The 20827-nt window shown below is 37.1% G+C and overlaps 1 protein-coding gene across 1 annotated transcript in view; it reads right to left on the reverse strand.

The window, feature by feature from the left end:
* The window catches only part of SLC6A11 (solute carrier family 6 member 11), a 109163-nt gene that overhangs the window by 68016 nt on the left and 20320 nt on the right, over positions 1-20827 (reverse strand). Inside the window, exon 5 of the mRNA XM_075513644.1 lies at positions 11528-11660. Within this exon, the coding sequence (XP_075369759.1) occupies positions 11528-11660 (133 nt within the window). The remainder of the gene's footprint in view (positions 1-11527; positions 11661-20827) is intronic.

Below are 20827 nucleotides of genomic sequence, written 5' to 3' on the forward strand. Positions count from 1 at the left end.
GACATAATACTAACCTTTGCATACAGTGCCACGGGGATGGATACCTATAAACTGCTTTGTAAACTGCGAAGAATGAGCCAATCTTGAAGCTATATAGATTAGCACTAGCTGAGGACAAACTACCTGTGTGAGAACACGGGATTATATTTTTCTACTTCAGCTGAAGAAATATGAAGTTGAAGCATCACTAAGAGTCAGTGGACACCAACTCTCATGTTTCTGTATTCGAGTTGAGGGACCAAGGAGATACCTTGTATGCTATTGCTGAAGAAAAGGTGCAAGTAATATTCCAAATACACAAACTAAGATCCAATAAAAGCAGTATCTATAGTGATTTCTGTACACACATAAAGAGACTAGGAGATGGGCAACCACACAAACATTTTTGTAAAACATAGCTTCATAAAACCTCAACAGTTATAAGTCATAGATACAAGCAGTGTGTCATGAACCTGAAGGAGCAGTGTTTTACCCCCAACATGTGCATCAACAACGATCACAGTAAACAGAACAACTTATATTTTGGCTCCTGTTTGATGTTCTTCTGTATGACATTGTTCACTGATTTTTTTTTTTTTTTTTGAGTGGGGGATAAGACAATTGGTAAGGAAGGGCAGGTTCTGTGAAAGAAGAAATGAAATATGAAGAAGTCCTATAGGAACAAATGACTGAAACTATTGCATTTCTAAAGTCTTTTTTTATTAGGTCAGTGTATTTATTTTTGATAATGGACTAAAAGTGTCTGGTAACCTCAATGGAAAAAATAAACCTGTATGTGTTACCTTTAGCCAATCAATGCATTTCTCCTATAGAGATGCCTCAATGTTAATTTGTGCCTTTTGGCTTCACCTTTAATTTTTCAAGAAATTTCACTGCATTACTGCTGCAAATATCACAGCTGGCCTTCCACCCTCTGCTCCCCCTGCCTTTTCATACATTAGGTTGACAGATCAGGTGATTTCTCTGCCCAAAAACTCTCACATCCGCATATGCCCTGAGCTGTCCTTCTGTGCATTGAAACACACTTTTGACTTGCTTGGGCTGTGGACTGGGGCTTAGATCCAGTCTAAGTAAGTATTCATATAAAAGTGGATCTCTTCTGTTAAGGTCCAGCTGGGAAGGAATGAAATCATGAAGATATGATTCTGATTTAAGTTTACTATTTGATACTTTCCCCAGCTGCCAACAGAAGTTTGGGAAAACCACTGAGGGGCACAAAAAAACTCCTTTTTTAACAAACCCGAGGTGTCCTTAAATGCTCAGTGCACAGGAGAGTGAAAAAAATATCGCAGTAGCTGTTTTAAAACCTCACACAGAGGAGGCGGATAGCAGGAACTCTGCATGCATCTCATGAATGTTCTACTTTCCCCCTTTGAATACAGAGATCAGTCTTGGACAGAGTGTTAAAGCCTTGCCATGAAGGGCTATTCTTTGCTATTACTTTAGGCTAAAACAAAAGACACTTCAGGAGATACAATCATTGCTGCCTAGTTCCTTTTCCTGGGCTCCTACAATGGGCCCCAGTTCTTTTTTTTTTTTCTTCCACACATCTTTCTCTTATTTTTTTCTTCTGTCCTTTTACTCTTTCTTTCTGCCTCATTGAATCCATTAAGGCCTTTATATAGCCTGCTACTGAGAAATAAATTTTCTTTGGGACTAGTGACTGAGTCTTAACTGCTGGCAAGCAAGACTTAACTCCTGATGGGAGGGCAGAGAAAATGATGGGTAAAAAGGTATGAAAAGTCCATCTCTGAATTTGAGGTCTTCGAGCACACTAGATACCTTGCAGTGTCTTGCTGGTAATCAGCTCAAGGAAAAGGAACATCCTAATCCTAGCAGTTTTTCCACCTCTTTCATGCATTAGTCTTCATACAGTGAGTTATCTTTCTGCTCATATTTTCAACCAGATCAATACACTCTTTTCAATTATTTTCCTTGGTTTAGGTCCATATGCCAGTCCTTTTTGCACAATTGTAAATTAGAAGGCACTCTGACATCAACAGAGATGTGCTGTTATGAAACAGATGTAAAATTGGGTCCTCTCTCAATACAAAATTATCCATAGTCAGAAATATAAGCACTATTCAAGTTTGCCAATAGTGTGATAAACTATTTCAAAGACACCAAAGCTAGATTCAAACTGAGTGCACTGCAGTTTACCCCAGAATCAGAACAGACCTGCATGCAAGCTGAAAAACTCACCACTCTTGGGTGATAAACCAGGTTTTATACAGGTGCACAATGCGAGAGAAGTAAGGGAACTACAGAAGGGCCAAGCAAAGACCTGTCTGAGGACAGAGAAAGAAAATCAACCCATGGCCCCATCCAGCATAAGAAAAGAGGTCTGCATACAAACAGGCCAGCTTAAGCAGGTGTACACAGGCTTTTATAAAGCCACTGGCCCTTCCCGCCTTTCTTGTGGTGGGAAGCTCTGTGGGGTCAGTCTTTTGCCATGGGGATACATTCCAACAGTGATGGCCTTGGCAGATGATTTGTAAAATCTAAGGCTTGGAATGAAGGGGAAAAGCCTTCAAATCTTGAAGTTCTGAGTAGCTGCTGCATAAAATTGAAAACATCTCAACTATGTGAGAACCGTATAAATCATTCACAAAATATAAAGGAAGGGGGGGGAGGGGTGAAAAATAATTTACTATTAGTGTGCCTGCTATTGTCTCCAACCTGGATAATGAAGTTATCTGGGGGGATGAACAGTGAAACATCCATAAGTCATCCTACACTCCCCAGCACTGCAAATGAAATGCAGGTGGAGGAGGGAGCATGACTATAAAAAAAGAGAGGTAAGGGGTGAATGTGTAGAGTTCAATAGTGAGAAATGACACTACACTCAGCCAGCCAGTGCCTGACAGCTTACATTTTGCATTTTAAACTGTTCACACAAATTCTGGGGTTTTCCTCAACATAAAAATGAAAAATAAATGTAACCAATAGTTAAGTACAGTTGCAGCCTTATATTTTTTTTTCTAGTAATGCATAGCGAGGAGTTTGATTTGTTGTAATAAACTCTCAACAGCTCAGATGTCTATTTTGCATTGAACTATTCAGGCCTATCAGAACTGCAACCTCAGACAGAAGGTCTTCAGAAGCACTACAGAGTGAAAAAAACAGGGCTCTACACCTTTAGTTAAGCCTTGCTGAAATGTGGATGCTAATTAAGTATACTTTAGCACATTTCATTGGCCGTCTTATTTATTCATTATAGCTGGTCTTACAGTTTTCAGTGATTGTTTTCTGCCCATCACATTCACAGATTAACAAAAATGTCAAAACTACTTACCAAGCCATTTTTCTATTATTGTTAATAGGTCTATGTCAAGATGCCCCAGTCAAACAGGCTGTACCTTACTGTTTTCTCTTATCTCTGGTCTTTTAACACATAGAATTAATATAGGCTTCCATAAAATTTCTTAACGTTTTACACTTAAATGGCCCTTCACTGCATTCAGCTCAGCAAATCAAACTGATCACTGGAACTAATTAAGTAAGGAACAGTGCAACATTGGGAAGGACAACAGTCATGCAGTTACAAAATGAATTTCACAAAGTCCAGCTTAAGACCCTCATATTGATTACAGCTGTAAAATGCACTTAGCAGCTTTACAAAACTCTTGTCCAAGTTTTACATGTAAAGCTTAAATAAAACACTCAACCCAGGAAAAATCTGGGAGTCTATATGGAATCTAACCAAGTTTGCCAAACATAACATTTAGAATGAGACAGGCTCCCATCAGAACCATCAAGCAGAAAAGAACTATGGAGAACATTACAGGTTAAGACACTATGCATGTACACAGGAAAAAAAATTAAATAGCATAAGAGTAAAACAATAAATTATGCCATCACTTACACATATTCAACCCAATATCCTGCTTGCTTATGGTAGGTAAAATAGTACTGCTGGTCCTTTAAGAAAAGAAAGTTCCCTGCTTTGCTGAGGTGTTTATAAATTTTCCAATGATGTCAGGGTAGAAAGGGAAATACTTGAATGAATAACGAAAGTGACAAAAAAAAAAATCAGAGTGCCTCATACTTTTATGTTTATATACGATTAACTACCTCACCAAGAAAGCTTGCAAGGTCATTTCTAACAGTTTACAATGATGAACTGCAAATTAGTTTCTTAACCAAACCGTATCCTTTCTAGAAGTGCAATGGATAATACAAGGCTATCCAATGATAAGTTAGGAGAAAAGTCATAAATATTTCATGAGGACATACTGTGTAATCATGAATCTATTATTTTAGGTTTTGACTTGCAGGACTATTTAATCAAGCATCTTAGATGACTCATGTTTATGTAGAGAAACTAGTTGTGTCAGTGCTTTCTCTTATGTAGCACTTAACCAGATGTGAGCACAGCAATACCTTTCAGCAATGCTTTCTGTGCTATGGTTAAGAGAGCACCTACAGAGTGAAAAGGGGTAGCAAGTGATAAACAGAACCATATTAATGTTTTCTAGCATGTTTTCAACTCAAAGCTTGGTAAGACAGTGTGCAAGACATTTTCAAAGTTGATTATGATCTGAAAAACCAAGCAAATTTGTTTTAGAGCATCCACAGCTTTTTACAGGGGAGACAGCCTCTTAGCTCTGGGTCTACTCCTCTAGACTGTTTTGTATACACTTGATACCTGTGAAAGATTTGATGTTTTCTGCATGTTCTTGTGTCAAGTCAGGACAACATTCCTGACCTTACCTTTCAGCATCAGCCTCTATATTTATTAGCCTCTCCTCCTGTTGTAGTTTTAAAGTATATCAAGTGGAGAGACAGCATAAAGTTAACACAATCTAAGATCAGGATGATGTTGAACTTCAGGGAACTCAACACAAAGAGTAGGAAAGGATCAAAAGATCCAGAAGTCAGAATCAGATAGAATAATATTCAGTGATTACTAAAGCCTGTCTCTGTGATACATAAATTAGTTGCAGAAAAATTTGAAGAATGAACTCTTATGAGATTTGTCCCTCTTCCAGATGATCCTGAAACAATGCGAGAAGGATTTCACATCACATATTGGCCAGCAGCTAATGGAGAAGTACAAAACAGTGTGGAAGAACTATCTGGGTTTGGCTCGGGCAAAAGAACAGAAGTATAGTCTTTATGATACTAATGAGAACTCATTCAAAAAGACCCAAAAAGTATGAGAGTCTTGGTCTTAGTGGTCATACAAGCTGTATGGTATTCTAATACTAAATAACACAAAAATCTTGAAGGTACACAACAATATTACTGATGGACGAAAAGTTGGACATGAGCGCACAATGTGCGCTCGCAGCCCAGAAGGCCAACCCTACCCTGGGCTGCATCACAAGCAGCGTGGCCAGCAGGTCGAGGGGGGGGATCCTGCCCCTCTGCTCCGCTCTGGTGAGAGCCCCCCTGCAGTGCTGCGTCCAGCGCTGGAGCCCTCGGCACAAGGAGGACATGGAGCTGTGGGAGCGGGTCCAGAGGAGGCCACGAAAATGACCCGAGGGCTGGAGCACCTCTGCTACAAGGACAGGCTGAGAGAGTTGGGGTTGTTCAGCCTGGAGAAGAGAAGGCTGCGGGGAGACCTCATAGCAGCCTGCCAGGACTTAAAGGGGGCCTATAGGAAAGACGGGGAGAGACTTCTTAGCAAGACCTGTTGTGACAAGACAAGGAGCAATGGTTTTAAACTAAGGGAGGGCAGATTTAGACTGCATTTAAGAAAGAAATTTTTTACAATGAGGGTGGTGAGGCACTGGCCCAGGTTGCCCAGAGAGGTAGTGGAGGCCCCATCCCTGGAAACATTCAAGGTCAGGTTGGACGGGGCTCTGAGCAACCTGATTGACTTGAAGATGTCCCTGCTCATTGCAGGGGGTTGGACTAGATGACCTGTAAAGGTCCCTTCCAGTCCAAAGCATTCTATGATTCTATGATATTCTTTTAAGACTTCATATCAGAAAATGCTGGCTGTGTTGAGTCATAAAATGACAAAACCTGACCTACAGGTTTACAACAGACATTAATTTTTCTTTTGTTTACTAAATGTTTCCCAGATTAAAAGCAATTTTCCTCCAGCTATCCAGATTTTTTTAAAGTTTTTGTTACCCAGACGAATTATATCAGAAATAATTACACTTATTGGTGTTACCCAGATTTCTTTATGGAAAGGTTTCAGAGAACAAATTGTAATGCACTGTAAATCTGAACGCAGTTTACTATTTTGTAAGGAGCATAAGCTTTTTCTGTTGTCTGCTTTTTATAACCAAACCATTGTGTAATGATATATTCTATTACCATAGAATTCATGGCAAAGCAAAGACAATGGTTTGGGGTACAAATTCATCTGGCAATATTATATGTTACGAATATTCTGTAAGATGGAAGCTGTCTTTTTGGCAACGTTTCTCTATAATATCCTTTGGCAGACCTGTTGAAGTCTTCAGCAGACTTTGCATTATTTGTTCATTAGGTCCAACTCTTTGCAATAAGACTGAAAGGGTCGTAGCTTGATTTTCCAAGAAATGTAAAAGATATTGTATATGGACAAGGGCAATTCATGGCACTTATTAAACATCAAACACTCACTGCCTAAACCAGCGTTTGGTTCCAAATCTATTAGTCATTAGTATCTTAGTTTCCCTTTTACAAGGAATTTTGCTTTTCTCTTTGTGGCTTGCTTTCAAACAGAAGATATCACACTTAAAAACACAAAGCTGAGGGTGTGGTAAAATGTTCTAATATCCATACTCGAAAATGATAGCAAGATTGCAGATTGCTTTTTAACACTTTTGATTCAACCCTTCCTCATCTACAGAGTGGGCAGAACTAGCACTCTTATACAGCGCAGAGAACAGAAGCACATCATGCAATGATATTAAAGACATGAGCAAGTTTGGTCAGTTGTTCCATAGCTGCGTGACATACTGTATGCTGATTAGCTGCCACTCCTATTCATGAATAGGCCAGTGATGATGACTAGGAAAGAAAGACTCAAGAAAAAAAAAATCCAGCTATTAACTTAGCTTATTAATACAGAAGTATTTTCAAGTCATTTTGTGTGCATGAGTAATTGCAGGCACTCAAACCCATGCATATACATACATATAACACAGATGATATAAAAATATGTTTTAATCAGGAGTGGATGACAAATGTAACAAGCTAAGCAAAAAAAAAAAATGTATAATTCAGTAACAAAATTAAATATTGGAATGAACCTACATGTAGGAAAAAAGTAATTAATAAACAATTCATATTATGAGGACAATTAATCATTGGAATAACCAAGAGGCTGGACAAGAGACTTCCCAAGAACCCTTCCAACCTGTACAATTTTGTGATCCTATAAATCCATGTACATGCCAGGGTTCCAAACTAACAATATCAGCACCAGACAGGGATGTGTTGATGCATTCAAAAAGTAAGCAAGATGTTTGAACAGAAAAGGAATGGACTGATGAATAAGACAGACTACCGTAATGCCTTTATATAACTCTAAGTCTACCAGCCTCCTCACTTCAAAAGGAATTGTGCAGAAGTTGCTACAAGTGAGGAGTCACTATAAGCTCAGAGGAGTGATCACTATCTGAAAAAACTCCCATACTCTCATTAAAAAAAAGAAAAAGAAAAAAGGAAAATATTAGGTTTACTTCCTTCAGCAAGCAATTCAGGAAAAACAGATTAGGAACTTCTGGTGTCCCTTTCTCAAAGTTTAAAGCACAAGGACATTTAGTCAAACTAATAAATGGATAGCCAAGATCCAAAAAAAAGAACTGGTTCCCTGGTGCCTGAAGATTTCATAAGTGTTACATAAAGATCAAAAATTAGCAAAAGTCAGCAATTCTGTAGGTATATACATTATAGAAACACTCAGAATTGTCATAATTAGCAGTAAAAAATATTTTGGAAAAATAAGATACTGAACCAAGCCGTAATGATCAGACTCTAGACTGACACTTTAAATGTTTAGAAAATTAGCTCTCTTCAGCCTTCTACATAGTTCCTACCTCATCTTTGGAAGCATTTGATGCTATCTACTGAAAATACTTCTGTATAAGGTGGATATAATGTATTATCAAGCTCAGCAAGTTGCAATATACACATAACATTATGATAACATTACATTGCCATGTTTTTCTCTTCTTGATTTTGAGTTTCTCATTCAAAGACCCTGCATTTAGTCTATATGTAATGTTTTAAATGTGAAAGCTAGCATACAAATAACTTCAGATCTAAGACTGAATAATTAATGGCAGGAACCTCAGAAAAGGGACAAATATGTTTCTCCTGAAAGCTGCCAGAACCACCTGAAATTATTTTTATATTACACATCTGTTGGAATGGAAAACTAAAATGCTTTGTGAGAAAGTGATGACTTTCAAGAACAGTAATGGAAAAGTTTGGAACATCTTGTTAACAGCATCGCAAGCACTTCATTTGGAGTTAAACTTTGTTAGATTTAATATATTTAATATCTTAAAATATTAAATATTCATAATCTGAGTTGATGAGTTCTGTGGTAGTGCTAGTTGGAGAATGATGGTTTTATTTTACGACTGCTTTTAAGGCTTTTAATTTTTTTTTTCACCCTGCATTAGGATGCAGAGTAAAAAGAGGAAAAGAGTAAACCAGCCTCTTGAATATTTCACATAACACAGCTGTATGAAGATGGTAAGTCTCTCTCTTCCCTTCTCCATTCTGTCTCTCTCCGTTTCCTCTGTTCTCTTTCTCTCTAGCTGTTCTGTCCCACAGACACCTTCCTTTGAAAATGTTTCCAAAGGTGATAAAACTTTTCTGCTTTGAATAAAAGTTATTTCATTGAAATTATTCAATCCAATTTAAGTATATAGCAAATTTAACAGGCTAGCCTAAAAACACTTTTAAGATTATGATAAAAGTCTAGAAGTCAATTTTAAATGTTTCCTGGAAATAAGCATATAGTAAATTCAATCTAGTGTGAAGGACTATGATTGGATGAGCTTAAATATGAACTTTCGAAATGACAGTATATCAGAAATGGAAACCGCAGCCCAAGAGACTGCTCTGTCATCTATATTTCAGAGCATTTCATTCCTTTGTAGCATCCACAAACTCCTGCCTGCTATGTCTTTGTTTAACTGGTCTGGGAAGGCAGCGAGATGGTACAGATTTCCAGTGACTTTGGCTGTAAATAAGTGGCAAGTGTAAGAATATTAAAATTCTTAAATACATCTAAAAAGTGAACTTATGTCCAGGACAAAAAAGTATCACTGGAAACCAATTGCCATGTCACACATTCATCTAGTAAAAAGCTTTCCTTACTAATTACAGGAACAGAACTGGAAAAAAGAAATGATCGATATTGGCTATGAAAGATCGTTACTGCATGGTTTTTGAGAAGCGATAGAAACTCTGCATAGGCAGACTGCTGAATACCACAGTGTATCCTGGGGAACACAGGAATCTACCAGTCTGCTTCCTCATGATTTTGGAAACAGAACTGCTGCTCGTGGTAAACTGATTCAAATAGTGTAAATATATGATGAGTCTACTTCTTACAGGACCCTGATCTAATTTTTTTTTAAGCCTGAGACCTATAAAGCTGAATACTGAGTATTAATTCAATTTTCTTTGCACTTCTGTTGCAAGACGGCTAGTTATTTCTGCTTAGTTGAAAAGCTTATCATCCCATTTCAAGCGGGCAAGACATGTCTCTTTCTCAGGTTGTTTCACCTAACCTCATCAGAAAGGTGGTTATAAAAATCACACTGAAATAAAATCAAATAAAATTTATTCCACCTACCAGTAAGCTGAAGTTTTAGCTAAGCTGGGGGGGGGGGGGAAGGTCAAACAGGTCAGTTTTACTTTAATTACTTCCAAAATGCAAGATCTATTTCAGGGAAAATGGTATAAACTGAAGGAATCTCGTGTGATATGTATATGAAGAACAATAAAAATCTGAATGCAAACCACAGAAATGCAGAAATGTATAATATATCCTTTCCAAAAATCACTAGAGCCTCTCCCTATCAGCAAGTGATTTCTACCAGTGCTATTTTTCTTAAGTGCAGTGCACTTTTGCACAACCTTGCATGCATGCATGTACATTCACAGTACATGTTTTTTCCTCCACCCTTGGGTCAGATTATACTATGGTAGAATAGATCGCCATCTTCAGACATTCTTTCTGATGGAAAAAAGAAAATTAGTTTTGCTCAGTTTCATTTCTTCACTGCCAGCTCTAGCTTCTCAGGCAACTCTAAACCACAGTTGTACCTCCCTGGAGTGCATACTTCAAAGAGATATGGACATTTATCTTGTCATTCCCTTATATCACCTTTGCTTCTCTATATTTTTCTCTTTAGGTTTTCTTCCCCTCTTTCCTCTAAACTATTCATGCTTGTATGTATCCCTAGACAGTCTTTCTCAGCATTTTTCCTGCAGTGACTTGATAAAAGTAGGTCTGCATAAATCTGTGTGTGCAAATACTTAGATGAAAAATGCAGTACCAGATTGACTGACACAGTTGGCAAATACAGACAGACTTCAGCAAATAGTTTCAGCCAAATTTTGATAGGAAGAAGGATGTGTGTGGTTGAGAAAGCTGAAAGATTTCACTCTGACATTTTCTAAATTAAAAAAACACTCTACATTTCAAACATTTGATTTATAAATGTAGGCTACTATAACAGAAACAAACCAAAAAATCCAACCACAATTCCAAACTAAGCAATAAACAGTTGAAAAAGAAACGCACAAAATGTTTCAATCCACCAATTTTTTTCCTTGTATTCTTCGGTTCCAATGTGAGAAACCAGTGCTTTTTTTAGATGTGCCCCCCCTCCAGAACTATGGCTGTTTTCCTCCCTCTCTTTAGTTGATTAATCATATATTCTACTAAGAACTATGTCTGCTAATACTCCAGGGGCAAACTCTCCATCATCCCATGACTCGCTTAGACTGTGATGTAGTGTCTCTGTTGGGTGTCCAGCATGGAATGGCATTCACTCAAAAAGTTACAGGAGTACCAGTTATTTTTCTTTTTTTCCCCTAATACGTCCATCTTTATCTCTGAGATTTTTCATTATTTCTGCTTTTGGTGTTCCATTTGCATTTGTTGTACATTGCTTATATTTCTAAATTCTCTCTGCTTGTGTGTAATTTACTGGTGTCACAGAGTTTCAACTCCTGTCAGTTTGGGACAAAATTTGAATTTTGGATACCTCATGCACAGAAATCAACACAACCCAGTATTGATTTCAGGGTTCAAGGACTGGCCAGTAGTGTAATCTGCTAAGGTAACAAAACCAAACCAAAACCAACCAGTCTCATCTAACAGAATTAAGGAAAAAGCAAATCATGAAAACCAAGAGAAATAAAACAATGTAAAGTATGACTGATTCTTAATTACCTAGTATTACAATTTATATACCCCCAAGCATGGTTACTTCCAGCGATGCAAGATGCATGTTAAATTCTACCGTTCTGATTTAAATAAATATATATGACAACACAGGTTTGGAGCACAAAAGAGTCATAATACAGCTGATGCAAAGAATTTTAACCTCACCTTTCCAGTAGACTTTGTTCCTTTCCAAATGCAAAAATAGCAGATAGTCCAAGCAGCAAGGAGGCACAGTGCAAGTTCCCAGCGAAGATTCCCAATATGTTCAATTCCATCAGATATAGCTAGCACCCTTCGTCTTCCAAGGGGAAAAAAAAAAAAACATAATAATATTGAAGCAAAACAGCACTACATATAAAACATTGGGCTAAAACCAAATCAACTTCAACCAAGGAGACTCCTACTAAAAATGCACCATGCTAAGATAGAAGAGACAGAAGGAAAAAATAGAATATTCTCAGTGGATTTTAAATCTGGTTAAAAATGAACAAATGTTTAATTTTTCCAGGCCAGTGACAAAATAAAAAAGTTTCTTTTAAACTTTTCCAAAAAAGTCAAAGAAAAAAACCCAAATTTCTTTGAATTAAATAGGCCCACAATAAAACACTTCAATAATAGATGTTTTTTCCAATTTTACTGGGTTTTTTAGAAAAAAAGTTCTAACCTTTATTTTTACCTTGTATCATTTATTTTCATAAATTTCCTTTTGTAGTTGAAACTATAATTTTAAAATATTTATTTTCCAAACTGTCAAACATCATGACATTTTGCAGATGCATTTTATTTAGGAAATGCTAAAATTAAAATATTAATATTTTAAAAACAAAAAAACTTTTTTGTGAAAAGTAGTCAGCAAAAATATATATTGCATCTACTATTTCAAAATAGTGTATTTGAAATACTAGCCACTCAGTTCTAAAAACGTAAGTCCTCGTATATTCTAGGAACAGCTCACAGTCTGGGGCCAAAGTATTTACTAACTTAGTAAACAAGATAAAGAGAGAGAGTGAAGAGGTTTTAGCTTTTTTTTTTTGGTTGGTTGGTTGTTGTTTGGGGTTTTTTGTTGTGTGTTTGGTGTTTTTTTAAAAAAAAAAAAAAAAAAACAACAAAAAAACCCAAGAATTTGGGAACTGAGAAATCAAATGAATTGCTAGTATTGACACAGGAAACCTGCAGAACCAGGCTTCAATGCTAGTTTCCAGAAATCTGGGCTAGCATTTTATTCATGAGAATGATTATTTTTTTTTAAATATTAGAATGATGCTCTGATCTGGGAGATGCATGGTCCTTTTATGTGCTTTTATTTTTAAATAAACACTCAGATTAAACAAAATGTAAATTATTTACCAGCCCATAAATAAAACATGGATATTCCTGGTTGTATGGATGAAGATATTAAAAGCAAGAGTAAAAATTATTCCTATAACACTCAATGATTTCATTAATTCTCTTGAGATTTTTCAATTGCTCTTAAGCCTGAAAGAAACCCTATAGATAATCAAAGGATTTTTTTTCAGGAATCTCAATTTTCCAGAACAATAAAAATATGATTTACCTGGTATGTGAGGTCAGAAGTTGATATGAATTTAAATTCCATACATTCAGAGATTTGGAAACACCTTATCATTTTTAAACAACTTAAAGCAAGCAATTAGTCATTTACTAATTATATACACAGAATAATTCGCTTCAGTCTTTCATGTCTTATCAGTTTAATCAAATCTCTACAGGGACTGGTCATGGCTCATTCCACTTGTGTTTCCATAAATATTTTTGCAACACCTGTATGCACACATATACACATTCACATAAAAATTTCCAACATTCAACCTTACATAAATCATCCTGAGCAAAGTTTTCTCTAAGATCTGTATTACATGTTTTCTATACAACCTCAGAGACCCTAAACTTACACTACCCTCCCTCCCAGCGACACTGTGAATGAAAACAAATGAACTGAATTTCACAGGTACTCTGATATAGTTAAAAGCCCTATAATAATAATCACTGTATTATATATATAATTAATATGCATATAGTTATACAGATAATGTAATTAATTACAATAAAATATATTTAGGTTAAGAGTTGAGTATTAAGTTAAAAAAAGTCCAACCTGCAATCACCCATGTGAAATAACTCTTCCTTTTGCATTTGATTCAGTCATTGGCCGAGGCGACCAATTCAGGGAGTATAAAGTATGATCACATAATTCAAGGCCATGCCTAAAATAAACGTTGGGGCTACCTGGGGAGGAATCTGATCTGGTTCTTTCTGCTTTCACCAGCAGTAGGTTGAGGATGAAGGGAAGCTCCTCCACCTGCCTCTAATGATGGAGTAGGAGGATGGAGACATCAGCAGCCAGTGCTATCGTAGGAAAATGAAAAGATCTATCACCAAGTCTTTCAGATGGCCTTACAGATGCTATAGAACCTGTTCAGTCTTTCACACATTTCAAGAGCTGCAGCTGCTGTTCCTGCTGCAGCCATTTACAACGTATGTGCTAAGAGTTTACTGCTTAGTTAAGGCAGGACAAAATTTAACAGCTTAAAGAAAAATCACAACCCCACCCCCACCCCCAAAACCCTAAAGCCTGAGGTTCATAGTCTTATTTTCCAATGAATATAGAGGTAGATGATCTTTCCACTTAGGAAAAAAAAAAGGGGGGGGGGGAGGTTACACAAACTTTTTGCAATAGAAAGTGTTATGTGCTTAAATGTAAAATTACTGCCACTTCATCCGCATTTCCTCCTCATCCAGTAACTAGCTTTATTCTGCAAAGCTTCTGCCATCATCTAGTTAGGGAGAGAAGTGATCTAGCATGGAACACCCTCATCTAGTTAAGACCTGCAAAGAACCTAAGGAAGTGTCATCAAAATGCACTCAAAAATGGAGAGGTAGCTTTTAATGAAAGGTATATTTTAATCAAGAAGGGGAAGCACATATTTGATATCTACAGTCCAGAATTGAAAATAACATCACTGAGCCATAGTTAAACAGAAAGGCTGATGAAATAGATACTTAAAATTCAAGTTCTTCTAAGCAATTTGACAGATGATATCATGTGGAATTTGACTTAGGATGACGTGCACGCTCTTTACAAATTCTCATTCAAAAAGCAAAAGAAATCCTTGAATTCTTAGCTCACCTTGAACATTAGGGTGTTACTTGTAAGAGAACCAAGACAAAAAGTGGTATAATACGATTAAACAGGGTCTAGGCAATAAAAGGCCAATAAGAGTGTACTGATAACAGGCTATGGATAACCATGTTGAAAGACATGTTAAGAGTGAATAGTCCACCACAGAAACCTGACGACAAAGCAAAGAACAGGTATTTGCAGAGACACCTACTTTGATTGCAGGTACTACAAGGTTTCTTTTTAACCAAAAACACTTTATAAATGGACTAAAAAGCCTCAAACTATTAATTATTGTCATGGAAAAGAACTAGCCAATAAATATCTTAGTGTTCCTCATTTGGGCACCAGTGTTTCCATGCAAAGCCTACCAGACCAACAACCTTAACCCCGCAGTAAGATTTCTGCTCTGCCAGGATTAAGGAGGAACAGCTTTGACAAATGCAGCTGCTAATACCAAGAAAACATCGTTGCAGAGTAAACACTCTGACCTTTTGCAACCCTACGAAAAGAAAGTAGCATATTATCAGCCTGTTGGCACATAGCATAACATTCAGTCAGCACATCTACACAATATACCAGCAATATGGAAACCACATAGTTTTGTTGTGAGACTGCGTATCCAACCTTTCTGCAAGGACATGTAAGCATACGCTACCTATAATTTCCAGTTTATAGCTGCAATCGATTTTTTTTTTTTGAAACATAAGTATTAGTATACTGACTTAAAGATGCAGTTTGGAAAGAGATTGGTCCAAGTTCAGTCTGAACTTCACAATCAGATTAAGTGAGAGAAAGTCATAAGACAAGGAGGGGCAGCCTAAAGAGTTTTAATTGTTTTGCTTAGAAAGGTTCTAATTTTCATTTTCAAGTGGCATACTACATTTTAAAATTAATAGTATTTTTTTTAAGGTTAAAAAGAAAACTAAACCAAGAGAACATACAACCAAAAAAACAAACCCAACCAAACAAAATGTTTGTGTTTGGGCCACCATAATTGTGAAATAGAAACATTTTTCATTTAGCTTTATTTTCACTGAAAAATAATAATGAAAAAGTTTCCTTATGTTTCAATCAAACCAATTTTTTTTCTGGCTATTTGGATGATATTTATGTACAAGTGCACCTAAACGTAAGTAGCATTTCTTTTCCAAAAATGGGGAGGTGTGAACACATGTAAGATGGCTGCAGTAGCACAAAGCAATGCTATGGAGAAATTTGTAAGCTTATTCAGCTGTAGAGCCATGCTAACACAACACTCTGCGTGGGCTAAGCATTACAGGTAGTTACTTGCCTGTAACACATACGATGGATATAGCTGTGCTGCTTTGGTACATGAGCTAGCCAGTTCAGACAGCCTGGAACTTCTGCACTAGACTCTGTCATATCACATAGGTATTTACTTCATGACAAAACCCGCTACAGGACAAACCCCCAGCAATAAGAATGGCTCCTGGAGGATTGGTAAATTTATTTAAGAGAGGCTGGCAACTTCCTCAGTTGAAGATTTGTGCACATCTATACGGATGATGACAGATGATGAACTGCATCACACCAGTCACTAATTCCCATGAATGCCACCTGCCCAGTCTCACGGTACCTCTCAGTACTCATGTCCTGCCAACAGTTATGCATAGGGCTACAATTGCTCCTCAAATTCCAGACTCATGAATGTGTCAACTGAGGTATCAATCTTTATTCAGCTATCTTGTAGCGTGGTTGCAGAACTGCGTGCTGTGGGAAAAAGACACAGAAAGCTTTCAATAGTAATTCCACAGTGCTGCCACCACATTGCAAAATAGTGAGCCATGATGGAAGTATACGACTGATACATTGGCATAGTTGGGGCTCCAACAGAGCTTGAAGAATTACTTTAGACTCGCACCATAATCCACATCCAGCTGTCAAAGTAATCCATTTGAGCAGCCAGACACTTGAATTACTACGCTGTTGTTCCCTAACTGCATAACAACTTCTTAATAAATAAATGCTATTACTCTCTCTCTCTCTCATGGTTAGAATGTTTCACACACCAAAAGACAAATTTGTCTTAAGAACACAATTCTCAGTGAAGATTCGAGATGGGGATTTTTAAAAGCAACCAGTTTCTGGAAGCTGTCTGCAGAAAGTCACTGCTCAGTCTTTTCTGAATGCTCTGCGAGAAGTCTCAAATAGCAGACCCCTACCTTACCCCATCCAAAAATCTTGGCCCGATTCTTTTGTAAAGAGTGTCATAGAAAGTAAATGGCAAATTAATGGCCTCAACACAATTATCCCTGCTGCTCCCATTTAAAAAAAGACACATGGTGCCAATCAACTTGAACTGTTAGCACCATAATGAGTATTTAAATATACCAAAGTGCTGTAAATTGTTTGTATTTCCTTTGTTCAAGCAGAACAAAGGTTTAGTGTTTCCCTTAGAAAGTAAGCAGCAACAAGTCCAGAACATATAATTAAACTATAACATACAATCTATGCAAAGAATATATCCAAGGAAGAGAAAGTCTTGCTCAGAGACTAGCAGCTATTTCCTCAGCAGGCACAACGCAGCTCTCCCTAATGCCAGGGCCTTTGCTCTCCTGCTGAAACCATCTGAAACAGCAGCAGCAGATGCAGTTTTTGAAAGGAGGCAGCATTCAGAACATGAAATTCTCACAAAGCCTCAGTTCAGTCTGACTGTAGATACCCTCATATCTGCACTTACTCTTTTATTATTCAACTTAAATTAAAAAAAAGGGGAGGTGGCATTTTAAAAATACATTATTCTCCCCTGCATCCAAGAAGCAAGGCTGATGTTTTCAGGGGTCAGAAGATGACAGAGTTGATCACAGCTTCTTGCTCCTCAGCAGTCCTCAGCAGCTTCTATCTAAAAGCTGCCGTGACCTTGCATAAATTGCACAGACCACAAAAAAAGAGATTGTGTAGCTATCACTACGTCTTCCTCTTCTTCTCTTACCACCCCAAGTCCCCTACACTACCTTGTTCTCCTCACCTCTTAATGCAGGGGAAGATAAACAACAAGAGCAGTAAGATCAGCATTGAAAGTGATACTCTCTGTTTTGAAATAACAAGCATTTGAAAAAGAGAAGTTCTATAGTGAGATGCCCAGGAATAGCCAAATCTGTGAAGGTTGTTTGCACCAATGTTTCATCACTTGTGATTGCACGTATTAAAGCAGAGCAGAAGGGAGTAATTTATGGACATTGCATAATTTATGCAGATTGCAATGGGAAGAGGTTGCAAATGCCTCATGGTCATTGTAAGTGAAATTATTCTTCAACAGAGGGCCTCAGTCTCACCCTAAACATTCCCTGGCATAAACTACATGGTCTTGCAAAATAAGACGATGGGATTCCAAGACAAACTACAAACATAGTGGGTTTATATTCCAATTAGCAGGTGATACTAAGAGTAAAAATGAAAAACAGTGATTTTCTGAGCACAAGGCGCCCTAGTTAAATAACTACATAAGCCTGACAGTCTTGGGGAAGCCACTGGAGATAACTGACAAAGCTAATTTATATAACTGAATTATCAAGAATCAGAAACCCAAGTTAAGGGATGAGTTCAAGACATTTCTTTGTGATAAAACTTTTCAATTGTCGAATCTGAATATCCCAGGAGGGATTAGAATGCCAGTGGCCAATATGACTTAGCAAAGGTGCCACTACATGCCAGACATACTATAAAAAAGCAGACATGTCCAGTAATTGCCTCCGAGATTTTGCTTTTTGAATTCTATATGCTTTCCCAAAGGAATCACACGTCTGACCTTAACAGCACTATTAAAAAAATACAGGTAGAATCTGGAGAGTTCATTTTCACTTCAGCTGGTTTGGTTGATGCTTGCATTAAAAAAAAAATTTTCCTTATATATATCAAGACATATTAAAGCTGAGGATCTTTAAGTAAAATCCCCCCAAATTAAATGAGGAGAAATATCTTAACAGACATTTATTACAATGTCTTGACACTTTATCACTAGAATTCACTACTGCCACTGGCCTAAGGCCTGAATGTGCTTACCTTCAAAAAAAATTTCAAACTCATCTACATAGCAGGGCATTTAGGGCAAGAAGATACTGGGTACAGGAAGGTTATCTAATGTTCTCTTAATAAATTAAAATTTCCATAAATCATCACACATTTCAAGAAATAAAAAAAATCAACAACAGTCCTGATAGAAAAAAGCCCAAGAACCTAGAGGATCACTGTAGCTGCCACTACAACAAACTGGAGGTAGCTGTAGGTAACCATTTGAACTACTACAGAATGTAAGCTCACTGGTTAGTACAAGCCATTTTAAGCAGAGTAACTTTGAGTATACCGAGTTTGCTGCCAACACCTTAAGACTATGTGAAACTTTGCTGTAAAAAAATGTCTTGCACAGAGACTTGAAGATACAAATCATTAACTATTTTTGGATCTCATTGAAAATAGAAATTGATGAGAGTTTGAAAAGATTTATTGTAGGTATTGAGTTTTTTGTGGTTGTAGTTGTTTTGGGGGGTTTTGTTTTGTTGTTTAAAAATATGCAGCAGTTCAGTTTCTTGAATCGACCAATAGCCTGGGAAAGAAGCCAGGGGACTGGTGGCATTTGAGCATCTTGAACAGAATATTGAAGGAAAAAAGCTCCATTGGTATTAGGGTTAATTTAGAATGCAAAGGTTAACACAAACCAGAGTAAGGTTTTTAATTCAGTAGTAGCAAACTATTAATTCTACACAGGATATTTTGCTCGTAAATAAAAAATTGGAGTGGATTTGTAATGTGTCTCATACCCAAAGACACACTATGTTTGAAGGTTTCACTACCTCTAGTCACACATATATAGCTTGACTAAATGTTATTGAAGAAAGATTTTTACTTTTCTTCCTATACATAACACAGAAGAAAAGTGATAAAAGTTACAAGAATCTAATGAATAAAAGAGATTTAAGTGGAATAATAGGACATATATGTGAAGGACAGCATTCTTTATGTTTCCTATTAGCTATCAGAAATGCTGATGTTTGTCACAAGGGTATTTACAACTAGACTGAACAAAATCATGACGTTATTACTACAGTGTAGGTTTATTCTGCTTACAGCTTATAGTACCAAATATTGTAAGCCTGTTTTAAGCTCACAGTTTAACTTGAATCAAAATATAAGTGTGGAGAAAAACAAACAAACATGGACAGAGTCAGGAAGAGATAACAGAGCCATAGAAAAATTTCAGCATACTTGAAGTACACATAAAATAATAGACTTGGCAAGAAACTAGACAGCATACAATGACCTTTTGCTACCTACATTCCAGGAACATACTGTTGCTAATGGTTACCTCTGTTCTTTCAATTAACATCATTTCACGTATCTGCCCTAGCAAAATTTAGAAAGATAAAATCCCATGAGGAAATTATTTCAAAAAGTATTATATACTTACTAAAAATATTTTTAATTTGTTTGAGAATGTACTAAAACACCTTTCAATTTAGTAGTTCAGTACATTTGACAGGAAGAAGGGCCCCTCCATTGTTGGAATTGCTGTAGAGGAGCATATTATGAGATAACTGCTACTTCTGCCTACTCATAGCCGAAAAGTAGCCTTCCCATCCAAATTTGAAAACTAACATTTTGAAAGCTTACGACACTACATTATCGGCTGGGAGAACACTGCATTTTCCTGGGAAAGAGCTTCTTATTAAAGTGTTCCAATGTGTGGAGCTGTACCAGGCTCTTGAATAGAAAGAGGATTAACTGCTGCCAACACATTGTTGAAAGGAATGTACCGGGGTACTTATGGCATTATTTCATGATTTGGAAAGCTGAAGAACAGCTTCAATCTATTTGAGGAAGGTCCCTTCATGTTCCCTCTCTGATTTGGAGCAGCTTCCAAGACAGTTTTCTTTTAAAAATAAAACAAAATAAAAGACCACAAACAAAACAACAAAAAAAACCCCACCACCCAAACAGAGGAGGCAGCCTCTTGAGGTCACTTCTCCATCTGTATCTGTTCAGCCAGGAACATAGGTGGCAACGTTCCTTTTAATTCTGGGCCAGACTCTGTCCTCAGAGCATTCTGTGGGGAATGAAAGGAAAACAAAATGAAGCCACTAAGCAGCAGTAGTGCTACTGTACAGTGGCCTTTCTTATTACATGTTTTGGTATGGTCCTTTCATTCCTGTAGATTTTTCAGACCCAGTCCATATTTACCTTGTGAACCTTGTTACTGAGCTCCTTGTACAAAAAGCTGAACATATTTGAGTGCCAGTGCTGCACAGATTTCCCATCAGTTTAGTAGAAAGGTATCAATATCTTTCAGACATCCTCTATTCCTGTAT

This window comes from Mycteria americana, chromosome 11, assembly GCF_035582795.1.
Source record: "Mycteria americana isolate JAX WOST 10 ecotype Jacksonville Zoo and Gardens chromosome 11, USCA_MyAme_1.0, whole genome shotgun sequence".
Classification (NCBI taxonomy): Eukaryota; Metazoa; Chordata; class Aves; order Ciconiiformes; family Ciconiidae; genus Mycteria; species Mycteria americana.